General features: G+C 40.9%; 1 protein-coding gene across 2 annotated transcripts in view; it reads right to left on the bottom strand.

The window, feature by feature from the left end:
* Positions 1–3,301: 3,301 nt before the first annotated feature.
* Positions 3,302–13,810, bottom strand: part of LOC120737969 (protein phosphatase 1B-like) — a 28,970-nt gene continuing 18,461 nt past the window's right edge. Inside the window, exons 3-6 of one of the 2 annotated variants that reach the window (XM_040038936.1) lie at positions 13,147–13,264; positions 12,258–12,369; positions 10,262–10,319; positions 3,302–4,631 (exon numbers count right to left, since the gene is read on the bottom strand). In XM_040038936.1, the coding sequence (XP_039894870.1) occupies positions 4,602–4,631; positions 10,262–10,319; positions 12,258–12,369; positions 13,147–13,264 (318 nt within the window). In that variant the 3' untranslated portion in view covers positions 3,302–4,601. Of the gene's footprint in view, positions 4,632–5,375; positions 8,047–10,261; positions 10,320–12,257; positions 12,370–13,146; positions 13,265–13,810 lie in introns of those variants that run through there. The other variant, XM_040038935.1, reaches the window with a different exon arrangement.

Here is a 13,810-nt window from a genome sequence, read left to right as displayed (position 1 = left end):
ATTTCACAACAGCAGCATTGAGCTACCAGTAATTTAGCATCTTGCCTAAAGACTTAAGCTTCATGTTGAGTTATGGACGTTAAGCACAGAACTCTTGGTACAAAAGGTAAAGTTAATAACCAACCATCCTGATACCTATTATCAGGGTTTGTTGAGCCAGCAATTGCAAAGAAAACCTGGCTATGCCTCACTTGCTTTGCAGTACCAACCCTACTGAAAGAAACTGAATCTGAAGGAAATGTGACGCCAAACAAGCTTTGATGTTTGAAAACAGGCAAGAGGTTTCTTAATGCCTGAGTCGCGTCTGTTTATAAAGTGAAAGTGTGCTCCAAACATCAACAGATTACACATATACCGACAGTCTGCACAAGGCCACACACAAGTACACAGCATTAAAAAAAAAAAATCACTCTCACTTCCAGCTGGTTAAAAATCCATCAAACAGCATTACATCCTTCAAATCCTGGATTCTCTCCATTGGCTTTGTATGCCTTATACAACTGAGTTTTAGAATTTGCTGCTTGGTTTTAAAGCACATTAAAGACAGGTCCCAAGCTAGGACTAAGACTGACTTCATATGAGCCAGTTCAGGAGGGTGTACTGCAAAGCAAGTTCACTAGGAAAAGAAAAAGAACGCATACATTTAAAGAAAGCTCTTAAAACATGTGGTTATCCCGAAGTAGGCCTTGATCAAATCAGGGAAGATGCACAGGAAAGAAGGCGAGGCACCGACTAGGGAGAAAAATAACTCAGGAGAATTTTCACTTCAGACCCAGCCACACACTCTGACAAAACCTGGTTCATCCCAAGGACCAAACTCCCAAACACAAGCTAAAGTGCTCAGTGCTCTACACTGCAGAAACCAAACAGCCAAACAGCTACTCCACAAATGCATGGCACAACATAGAAGAGCCACCTCGACAGGACGAGGCTCGTCTGTACATCAGCATCTGAAGGACAAAGGTCACTCTTACGAGGATGCCAATGTTCACGTTTTGGACAGAGAAGACAGATGGTTTCAAAGAGGAGTGAAAGAAGCGAAAGTGAAAGAAACTATCATCTTTGAACAGCAGGGGTGGCTTATGATACTGTTTGCTACTTAACAATGCAGTTTTAAGATCCCGTCCTAGGCGCCTCAACCCCCATTCAGATCTTGTGTCAGGTGATCTCAATGGGTCACATAATAGGGTGATGCAATGGCTTCACCCGAAACCTCTGCTGATAAGGACCCATGCCTTTTATCACACCTTGGCTCATGTGGTGAGTCACATGATCAATAGTGGGTCAACAACCCTCTAAAGGGACAATTCCCACTTGGCTTAAATACCTGGGATTCTCCACCGTTTGGTACTGAAGAAGCTTTTTGGATGAGAGGTGAAACATCTTCAAGAAACTTAAAGACGTTCAGTTGCTTTCTTTCCAAGTTCCTTAGAATTATCATAGGTGGTACGATGATGCTCCCACAGTCCAAGGACATAGATATTTGGTTAATTGGTGCTTCTTAATTGGTTGTAGTTGTGAATGGTTTTCTGTCTCTCTGCATTAGCCTTGAAAGTCTGGGACCTATCCAGTGCTGCAAAGTAATGATGCTTTGTGCGCTCTCTGTGCAGCTGATTGTGTCTAATGTGACAATAGCACCTTAGAGCTCTGAAACTTTAAACTGCATGCATTTAAACATTAAAGATTACCCATAGCCTAATAAAAGAGAGGTGGAAATCGCTTCAGTTTGTCACCAGATCAAAGCATAGTAGATAGTTATTGTTGGTGATAAGTAGGTTACAAATGCAACAGATCAGTTGTCTAATGTTTGTTCTAGCAGCTGCAAATCCAGAAGTGGAAAAGAGACAAGACAAGATTAGGACTGAGTATACAAACATTTATACTGAAGACATACAAATTCCATCGGCAATGACGCAGTTTGCTCTGTTCTAACTTTTCCGTGGCGTTATAAAAAGGTTGTATAATCTACAGTATGCACAGTCGTGGTCAGAGGTTTACATACACTCATCATGGGAATGCATGTCATAGCAATTTTAACAATTTCTTTGAACTGCTCTTTTCCCGAGGATTGCACATCTTTAATGACTTTAAAAACAAGAACTGAGTGCACAAGTCGAGATTTTCTCTAATCCACACATGGTCTAAAATATCCCCACGGGCTCAAATATATACATGCGCTCACCTTTTTAGTACGACTACAACTGGTAGTTTCTTTTTGCCAGCATAAAAAAAAAAAGATCAGTTGGACAGTGGTCATTAGAATGACCAACTCTCAGAACAATTCAAAAGTCCAAAGGAGCTCAGTGAAGATCTAAAGAGAACTGTGACATATTGGGAAGGTCACTTTAACAAGGTGTGGATGAAAACCCAAACTGTCATGGTTGGGTTGTACAGGAACCAGTGAGGCTCAAATCTGCAAAAAAAAATGGAAACTGCAGAAACACCAGTGTCACCATCCACAGTGAAGTGAGTGTTACATCATCATGGACTGAGTGCCAATCTGCTTCAAAATCAGCACCCTCAACCTCGACTGAAATTTGGAGCTGTCCTCATGGACAAAGCAAATGCCTTCTGGAGAAAAGTTTCACAATTTGAGTAATAAAGATTGAGCTATTTGTCCACAGTGATAGAAAGTATGTTTGGAGGATAAAGTGAGGCGTTCAGACCATTGCACCAACTGTCAAGCATGGTCGTGGTAATATCATGCTCTGGGGCTGCTTTCCTGATTGTGGTACTGTTACATGGCAAAGAGGATGGAATGATGGAGGACTACCTTCAACCAAAATATGTCTGGTTGAAGTGCAGCTTGCTAAGAGACATTTAACCAAATGTTAGTTTAGATATGTACTTGTGTACCCAAATCTTGTTTTTTTGTTTTTTTTAAAGTAGCTACAGATTTATGCTATGTAAGCGTTCCATGCTAACCCTCCCCGAAAAGTTCAAAGAAATCCTTAAAAGTCCAAAAGTACCAAGACATTCATTCCTATACTGAGTGTATATGAACACTTAAAACATTCTGTAAATAACTTTAGGCTTAATATGCCTAATTCAATGATCAAATCCATTTTAAACACTTTTTATATGCCGTCTTTTTATTGTTATTTAAAAGGACAACAGCATTTTGTGCAATGCTTTCTTTAGCTTCCCCATTTCTCTAATTTTACAGTTTTAAGCACAAATGTCCAGCTCTGACAAATTCAGCATTTTCTGTCAAACCACTTCCTACATACTAGTTTTACTCTGGCGGTACACAAATGTTATTTCTACACACAACTCAAGACTCAAAGTGATGTGACTTCAGTTAGTGATTCACGCAGCCACCACAGGATCCTTGGCAGGTATTTTATTTCATATATAGACGCTTTCTGTAATCAAATGTGAGTGCAATCAAACAACAGCAATACAAACATTACCAATGCAGTCTGAGAACCAAGAACAGGGTTAAAACAGGGAGTTCACTCACTCTACACAGCGAGCAGCTAGTAACCTCATGGACAACATCCAAAACAAAGGAGAGAAAAAAACAAGGACAGTCTGCTGTCATGTGCACCTCCAACCGTCATGGTGGGGAGGAAGACTGAGGAGACTACTGAACTGCCTCCACCCCTTCTCCCCAATCCAAACCATCAACCGCGACGCCATGAGTCCAACTTGCCCGCGGCTCTTCAGTGATAACCTCCCATTTCCCCATCATGATTATCATTGTCATCAACCTAACAAAAACAAGAAAAATAAAATCCAAATCATCTCTGCTTTTCAAACCTCAGGAGCCTATCAGTGTCCAGAGGTCCCTCAGGTTTAGTCCATCTCAACCAATGGCTGTCCATCCAGGTCGATTAGAAAAACCACGTAGCTGTACATGTAGAACCAAAGTCCTCATGCAGTGCCCTGCGAAGGTGGCACATCACATACGTGCACAGGTGGAAGAGGGGAGGGGGTGTGGGGGGGTTTATGGTTTAGAGTGTCTGTGTGAGATAGAGGGAGTGTGTGTGTGTGTGTGTCTTTTAAGAGGGAAGAAGCAAATGTGTTAGGTGTTTATCAGACCTAGGAGCACAAAAAAAAAGTCCAGGAGACGAAGAATTACATACAAAGTCTTTATCCACCATTTGTCTCCTCTTGGCCCTCCTCGAAACACTCTCACACACAAACACTCTCGCATACACACAAACGAACACGCACCACACACACACGATAGGTCCTCATGTCATTGTGAAGTCAGGCATCAACATTCAAGAAAAGAAAAGAAAAACAAAAACACCTCAATGGTAAAAATCATCTCTACCATCACAATGCTTCAGTTCATAAAATATTTTTTCAGAGAAGTGATTCAGGTTTTTCCTCCAGGTTTAAAGCAGTATGCGTGTGTGTAGTAGTTGTCTTCGTCATCGTCTTTGTCCCACTGCTGCAAACACACACACACACACACACGCACGCGCGCACACACACACACACACACACAACCAACATACGCACACTCACGCGCTCCAGCACACACCACGTGTCCTCTTTTAGTGGAGAAAGACATGGCGCAATGGAGAGACACTCCTCCTCCCCGAGTGGACGCACGGATCACCAGGAGGAGGCGGGGTTTCTTGCCGCAGCTACCAAGGGTCATCCAGGTCACCGGCACTCTGGGTGAGGAAAGAAAAGGAAGAGAGGTGTGCCAGAGTTGTTATTGTCAAGTCTATCATTGTATGTAGTAATTAAACTGCTCCAGAAGCCTTAAATAATGGCAAACCTTTAAACCTCACTGCCCCCCCCCCCCCCCTTTTTTAATATATTCAAATTGAATGGCTAATGGTGGAAAGCCGTTATATTCCCCTGCACAACCAGAACCTCTGATGACTCACCTTGCGGAGAATCACGAGGCCAGCTGTCAGACTGAAAAACAGGGGAGGAATGGAGAGAATGGAGTCCCTATAGTCTACATGGCTTCCTCTCGCTCCTCGCTCAGTTTGAGTTTTCAAACCTGAGAGCTGCTTTTGTTTTAAAGGAGACGACTCTTTAAAATGTCTTCAAGCAGCCGAGACGAGGTCAAGGCTCGAGCTAACAGCTGACAGAGGAGAGCAAGGAAGCTTCAGCAGTTTCCGAATACTTCACAGCCTACACAGACACATACACAACACAATAAATGGAGTAAAGGTCTACTAAAAGTGTCAGGGAACAGTCCTGTATCAAATGTCACCATGTTGCATTGGGATTGGAATGCTTAATCATGAAAAACAATCACTTCTGAATGGAAAAATGTCAACTTTGAACCCCTGATCTGCAAGATGACTGATTTGGTACAGGGCCTAAACGAAAAATTGAAAAAAATAAACCCCAAGACATAAATACATACAGTTAGTTTACAGTGAGACACTTGACACAAATCATTGCATTATACCTCAAATCCTTTTTATTTCTTATTTGCAGAACTAACCTGTTCCACACAACCACATAGAAATCATAGAAATACAGCTCATACATACAGGCGCGAGCACGCGCGCACACACACACGCACGTACGCCGTTTAGCATTACCTCCCCTCTGATAGTTAAGTGCTTTAGATATTGAAAAGGTAAGTGCAGCGCATGCATTACCAGAATACAGGGCTTGTACAGACTCACAATAACCTCCATCTACCTGAATAAGAATAAACCCTGCAGGTCAAGCAGTCAGTTTCAATATATCTTTTACATCGAGGTAAGTGTTTAAGATTGACTCGATCTGTACAGGCAATGGCACAACCTGTGAGGAATATAATATGCTGCAATGTGGGGTTTTTTAAACAAAAGCTACAAAGGACTCTTGGAAAACCTTGATTATTAATAATACCTTGAACTGATTACAGACAGAGAGCCATCGCACATGAAACATATCAACTGTAGTCCGAGTGTAATTCACCACAGGTGAACAGTATGACATCAGCCGTCCCACCGATATGTATACGTATCACTTTTGTAAGGTAAGATCGAGAAGGCAGGAATACTTGTGGTCGCCATCCCACATGGTGTGCTACCTTTAGACTGACAGAACTGATGTAGTCAAAGCAGAGGAGTCCCAATGTCACCCATGTCCTAATCTTATCAGCAGTTACCAGTTTTTACAGTTTGCCTTTCACTGATCGATGCAGTGAAAGGCAGCTTTGGAAAAACTGCCAACAATAGGTTTGCAACATAGACTGTAAACAAAAGATAGCCACCATTATCTCGCCCGTTGGTTAGTGAGTTTTTACTGTTTTTGTATTCAAACTGGATTACAGAAGCGAGAAGGTAGACCCACCCTAAAGGATACACTAGTTTATCCACATTTTTGACCTGAATTGGGACCAAAATTTACAAAATGAGCATAATTTTGTATTACATATGACTTGAAACTACAAATTGAGACCATAAAGCCTCCACGGAGTCATACAGCAATAAGTAGGAGTGCATTTTTAAATGTATAGAACAGGAGTCGCTCTCCCCTGCTGGGAATTAGAAGGAATCCAGGTTTATGGCACTTCTACATACTTTACTTTTCAGACCCGGAACTACGTTCATCTTTTATATACAGTCTATGGTTCCACAGGTTATACTAATTAACGCTAACGTTCTGTTAGTAAGGCCCATGTTTCCAGTTTGAAATACTAGTGCTAAGCTGTGAACACGCCATCCAATCAAACAGCTGTTAGTACAAATGTAGGTCGCATCATACAATGTAGTGCTTAGCATTTTAAGATAATGTGGCTATGCGCGTGTTGCTGTAAAAACATAACAAAACAAACAAAAACACCTCAGTGCATAACTAAACATTTTTAGGGACTATAATTGCCGCTCTGGCACCAAAATTTTATCCACTTAATAACTTTGCTTTCTACTGTTCAAAGAGCCTGAGTCTGAACATTTACACCCCCACCGCACTCTACCCCACCAACAACAGTATCAAGCGATTTATTATTTTTTTATGTAATCATGTGGGAGCTGCAAAGACTTAATTTGCATCCAGACTGGTTTGAACAACCTACCATCGCTGAGCAGCTGATGGACTGTGTAACTGTCAAGTATCGCAAGCAATCAGAAACACACGTTTCAGTAGTGATTACTGGGCTCTTGCTCGGTCACTCAAACTCATGCAGACACACACACATAAACACACATACAAAAACACAAGAAGAGTGTGTTCTGAGTCTGTAGATGGAGTAGGCCTGGAGACAGTGCAAAAGGTTGCACAGCTGCAGTTCAGAATGTCTCCTCGTGTTTTCTTTGTCAGTTCCTCCACTGTATGAAGGTGTGGGGGTGAGGCTTAAGGGTGGGGGTGAGGGTGGGGTCAGCCAGAAGCAAATACTGATAAATGTAAGCCATAGAGTGCAATGTTCACTTTGGCTTCACTAGCCACTTTTGCTTGTTATATTTTTATTTTGTTTACCATGAAAATTAGTTAATAAATCTGCTTCTGTGATCAAGTTTAAGTTTGGGAATCCAAGCCAAAGTGGTCAGAAGAAACAAAAAGGAAGAAAAATCAAAGAGTCCACATCTAAGGTATATAGATATATATATGTATGTCTCAGATACAGAACTTGAATGGACAGAAAAGCCCTTTTTGTTGTTCCTAATGAATTATTCAAATACAAAGCTGGACGTGGCCATTCAAGTTCTGCGATGAAGGACAGAGGAGGAGAGGTCATAGCACATCTCACTAGAGCTCTGGGATAGGATGGATGAGAGGGTGGTTGGGTATACAGGCAGGTGGTCAGTCAGAGGAGGGATCAGACTTTGGGATGGGCTCGTCTTGGCTGGCCTCCAGCTCTGCAATGGCGGGTGAGGGCGGGGGCGAAGGGGGAGAGGGAGGGGAGGCGGGTTCGTCCTGGTTGTCACAGTCGTCGGTCGTCCTCCTTCTCTCCCCTGCTCTCTCAACAGCACTCTCCCCCCGCAGATGGTAGGTAGCCAGGGACTCCTCCAACACCGAGCGGTACTGCCCCCGGTGGTGCATGCGGAACTGCCGAAGAGCCTCCAGCAGATGAGCTGCCGTGCTGCCACCTCCCTCCTCACTCTCCTCCTCCTCCTCCTCTCCCCCCGCACAGGCCTGAGGTGACACGCCAGGGTCAGACTCTGCAGGCACGCTCCATTGTCAAACACACACCAGCACACACATATATATATTTATATATACACGCGCACAAACACACACATATCACCTTACAATCAGCGGCACATCCCACATACAGACATCTACCACACAACAGCATCACAGCATCAAGAGACATACTTGCACCAGACGGACAGGCCCATGCAAACGCTACCTCTGACCCTCTGACCAACAGTCCTTTGTGAGATTTGCTGTGTAGTGTAACGAGGGGAGGGGGAATTCATCAGTACCCACAAGCCCAAAGAAAAGAGCCTGCAAGGCTAGACTCCACTGACATTAATACAACAAATACACCCATGCATTTATGCACACACTTCTTCACATTCACCCTGGTGGGCCGTTCAAGACCTGCCACTGATCTCGTCTTCAGAATGAAGATGTTTGTAAAAACGCCTGCAGCCTTCCTTAAAAGATGCTGGATGTGGGATTCTCTGCTCTAACATCATATCCATTTCCTGCAGTATAAACAGAGTGCTGAAGTTTAAAACGTTTCCAGTTGCTGTTATATTATTTGCAGCTGTAAATACTTCATACCATTTCTTTTTATTTATCTCTTAATAGTGACGGTGCGGTGTTACATATCGTAAATTACCCGAAAAAAAAAAAAAAAAAAAAATCAGCCCAGTTGTATGATTTAATTTGATTGTGTGCAATAACATTAAAACATTTATTTATAGAAGGTGCTAAGAAAAAAAAAATCTGTGACTCTGCCCTTAAAAACAAACAAACAAACAAACAAAACAAAAAAACTTTTGTGCTATCCCGATTAGATGGCTTTGTGGAAGTCCCTATCTGACCAAATCATTGTGGTTAAAGGTGCAAAATGAGCCAAAATTAAAAAATGACAACTTAAATCTGAGGTGGGTTTTAATTTTTCAAAGAACATTTGGATCACATCCCATATAAATGTGTTTGAATAGACAAATCAATATTTCTGAGCAGAATCATGATGCCAGGGGAGTGTTAACATCTAATTCAACTTAATTTACATAATCTTTGGCTTGAGATTTCTTAGACAAACACAGCGAGCACAATGCAGCATGGGTACTTTAATTATTGGGTAATTAAAGCACAGATGATCCTGACATTGTTTTCGTAAGCCGTGTGCATACCCGTTCTATGTAACAGAAGAATAATATCTCTAATCTTATTTTTTATTTACACTGATTCCCACATAGTCAAAAAGACATGAGACAGAAAACAGTAAGAAAGCCTAAGGCCTCTCTGGGATCGATACGGCTGTTGGGAGGATTTCTGCAAAATTTACACACAGATTTGAATTATATTTCTACAAGATGCGAGGCTGGGCCTAGCTTAAAATTAGAATTTTGGATTTCTATCTATGAATTTTTTGCAGGGATTTTTTAACATTGCGAGAAAGATCAAAAACTGGACATTTCAGGCAGTATGTTCACAAATAAATATCTGATTGAAGACCTTATCTTGAATTTTAGGAAAGTATCAAAACCAAATCTGGGTTCAAATATCTTTCTAGATCTAATCACTCAGTGCTTTGCAGAAGTATGGCTTCCCGATGAGGTGAATAAAACTTTTTTTAAATGTCCTCCAAGCATTTGTTTAAGTGCACACACTGAGTATATGAAACAGAGGAACGAGAATCCACCTTAAATAAGCTGTGACTACCGAGTATATCAGTAACACGAAGTAAATATTTAATGTAACAAATAAAGCTAGCAGGTTCTTTTGAATGACTTTCTGCTGCTAAGTTTCCAAACACAAAAAAACCCCCAAACGTGCATTTTTCAAGCATTAACTATATGAAATCAATGGTTTAAAGGATATGCGCTCGCTGCTGAGAGGTTCAATAGGTTTATCGAGGTCTTATTATACATCCCATTTCGATGATAAATGTGAAATAGAAACAGACGCTTGGAGCTTCAGTGCTTTTCAACGTGGAATGCAGTCAACTGAGGCTCCCTGAACCTGTCAAGGTTATTCCGTTTATTCTATCCTCCGCCCTCTTTCACACTTATATCACATTCATTTTCTCTCGCTCTCACACATACATACAGCAGCACACAGAAAGAGTGTCCTTGTCTGGGCTGGTGTTTGTTTATGAGGTTATGTTGAGGCAGGGTGAAAGGCTGAAGAGGTGAAGGGCGGGGAAGAGTTCAGAGACAGGTTAACTCACCCCTTCTTCTTCTCTGTGAGGGTTCAGCCTGTTGTACACAGCCTCGATCACACTCCGCCTGCAAACACACAAACAACACATAGTTTCCTGCTTAGAGGAGACAAACAGCACCGACATAATGCAGCTTCTGTTCGCTCTCAGTAAATGTATATTGATTGAGGACTTAATGGAGCTAAAAGCGACTTTGTCAATTTTAGAGAATTCACCATTCATGCATATGACACTCTGTAATCTCTTCATTCATGTGTGCAGTCAGTTAATGTTGTGTTTTCTGCATGTGTTGGCTTTTTAATGTTTATCCGAAGTTGTTGTGGATGCAACTAAAGGATGCAGACACTTGCGTTTCTCAGTGTTTTATCGTCATCAAATCTTGAAAGGCTTTTCTTGTATAACTGGATAAATCCCAAACATAAACAATATATACACTTTTGAATTTGATGAAACAAAATCAAAACTTTTCACATCTTTAATCAACCCAGACTATTTTAACTTGTGGGTCATTATATACATCTAACGCTCTCCTAGTAAGACATGTTGCTAAAAACACATCAAACAGATTGACTGCTTATAAACCCAAAGAGCCAGATTTACAAGATGGGGCAAATTAGCATGAGATGGGTGAGGAAAGTTCTGCAAGTGTTCTACTAACAAGGTGCTAGTTCATAAGCAAAGATGCAGCCAATTTATTTCAATAATGACTAACACCATCCATCGACGGCACAAATTAGCGGGTCAGAAATGAGCAGGCGCGATAAGGGAGTGCGTATTCAACCTACTAAAGTAATACAATGTAAGAACAGGTTTTATCTCTGTGTTTAACGACACAACTCGAGCGTCACTTTAGACCAATGAGCAGTTAAATAAGAATTGTTGCGTTTTTGACGTAAAGGCGGAGTCTTCAGTTACAAATTGTTGGGAATTTTGGGTGGATAAATGGCATCTTTGAATATATAAGGTGGCGTATGGGACTGATTCTGTGAAGCGCTGCATTATAAAAACTACTGGCACCTATGGTATATACTTGAAAATCCTAGGGGACTGACCTCTAACCTTGAGGTCTAGGTTACCGGGAATTTAACTTGTCTGAGATTTTTTGTAGCTGCACCTATGGGATGAATTAAAAATCATCCCATACAACATTTTCAGACAACCTGACCTCTGGCTTGACGTTGACGTCACTGAGATTCGAACTCAAAGAGAGATTTTTAATGGTAATAATTTGAAAATCTTACGCTCCCCATTCCCAAGTTATTGCATTCACAAGCTTAGGTGTTCATGCGGCCTGTCGAGGCGACGACAAAACCATTGTCATGAGCCATTTTGGCTGAAGGGTAAAAACTATTCCACCTTCTAAACCTGAAATGTGTTTAACATTAACCAGTAGGATGTGCAATATAAGAATACAAAACCTTACTTTCTGTCAGAGCTGTCTGACCCCTCTGTTAATAAAGTTTCTGTTACTGTGCCATGTATATAAAAACGTGTTTTTTACCTGCATGATGTGTGATGGTGCAGGTAATCGAATGTATCATTTTAACTTAAATTTAAGAGCACTTTAATAGCTATATAGACATTTTAGGCTGCATGTATTAGCTATATACTAGAGAGAAGGTAAAAAAGCAGTCACAAGACTCCTCACAAGCTCTGTGAACAGATCTCTGTTAAATTCAGTTAAATGTGGTTAGATTTTGATTTTACATCAACAATACCAGTAATCACAAAATACCAGAAATATGGTGAGATCAGACCTAACCATGGCACTCCAAAGCATAACCCTTTACTTGCCCTTCATAACGGCGATAAGAAATGTGCTATGAAAACAAAGCTGTTTTTTGTGACTTGTGAGTGAAGGATTCAACTTCTAGTTCATCGCACAGTGTTAACATTCTGCCGATAAATTTCTATGGAATGAATCTATTCAAATTTTCAAGCCTCATAATAATAACTATATACAAGTTTTAAGTGTAGAAAGAGTAGATTTTTGTTGTATATTTACTTGCTGGCCAGGCCTCCACCAGGAGGAAGGTTCGGGATGTTCTCTGAGGCAATGCTCCTTAGGACAGATACCAGGTCAGGGACTCCAGCCTCTCCACAGTTTCCCATAAGCTCTACAGACAAATGGAAAGATGTCAAGAGCTATAATACAGAAAGTTATACACCATTTTTGGAATTTAACCACCACCTTTCTCTACAAAGGCTGAGAATTCACCCATAGTAAATCAGATAAACCCCTGCTTGCCTTCTGCTGCGGCACTCAGTAGAAGACTTCAAATATTTGTAATACCTAAAAAAGACTTATTATGTCGAAGTTATATAGACAGCACCTAAGCACTGTATGTGGCCTTGTGTGTTTCACTTAACCTTTAGAAACAGGCTCAACTACAACTAAACACTTCACAAAAACCAACCACAAGTTTCAACCGCAACATATCAGATGTGACAGTTTAAATACTAACAAGAAAGATGCTGACAGATAAATAGCAATGTTTCTTTTTTTAACCACAGTATAAAGACTGTGCTGTTGAACACAATAATAAATACAGTACATATTCTAAATTTTGTTATTATGTTTGTGTTAGAGAAAGTTGTTTTACTGAGCTTGCAAACTTAGCAAATTGTTTTTTAAGTGCATAACCTTGAACTTTAATTAGAAATTGTGTGTGTGTGTGTGTGTGTGTGTGTGTGTGTGGGGGGGGGGGGGGGGGGGGGGGACTGAATAAGCATACTAAACTTTTCACAGCCTGGTGGTGAGTGAATGTTGGCTTTTATTGAAAGATAAAAGTAAAGAAAAGGGATGTACTTAAAGGCAAAATAAGAATTATTGCAAACCCAAAATCATACAGTCATAGTTTGCAGGTTTGTTTGTGTGTGTTCAGAATGCTGACCCTCAACACGGGTTTCCAAGTATTTATCCAATTCCTCTTCCTTCTTCACAGCCTCCTCTGAGATCTTGGGAGCCGCAGAGAAACACACCAGCACCACACTCATATTGTCCCTGCTCCCCTGGAGAGCAAAGATTGGAGAGAGAGAATGAAGAATGCGTTTCTTTAGCTGGAGGGCCAGTGTAAAACACTATATTAATTGGCATTTATAGGACACACACAGTTCCTTGGCCTTTAACCAAATGGGTAGCCACCTTGTCATTACCTTGTAAAACTCCAACTGGTCACAGTAATGTTCTGTAAGTGTACAGTGTCACATACATCACAAAAAGCCGCTGCAGTGGAGGAAATTTATAGCAGCGTGTGGCGTACAGCAAGGTAAAAATAACCAAGGTGCTGTGCACTCACTGGTTCTTGGAGTTCCCAAGACACAAAATAAGTGATGCACAGAGTGTAATAGTCTAATAGATTCTGCTAAAGCCATTGGATAATGAGAGAATTTAAAGCACCAGTGCATTATTCATCACATTGTCTTTCACTGTGAGACATAAAGCATTTTAAATATTTAGATGTGTATTATTTTTGTTACACTCAGCTGCAGTTGTCCATCTTTTACTTTAATATGCTATATTTGGTCATTTTATATGGCATTAGATTTCTATTACGA

This window comes from Simochromis diagramma, unplaced genomic scaffold, assembly GCF_900408965.1.
Source record: "Simochromis diagramma unplaced genomic scaffold, fSimDia1.1 OVJJ01000402.1, whole genome shotgun sequence".
In the NCBI taxonomy this organism is placed as follows: domain Eukaryota; kingdom Metazoa; phylum Chordata; class Actinopteri; order Cichliformes; family Cichlidae; genus Simochromis; species Simochromis diagramma.
The sequence above is the reverse complement of the archived record's forward strand: the minus strand, read 5'-3'. Positions and strand labels throughout refer to the sequence as shown.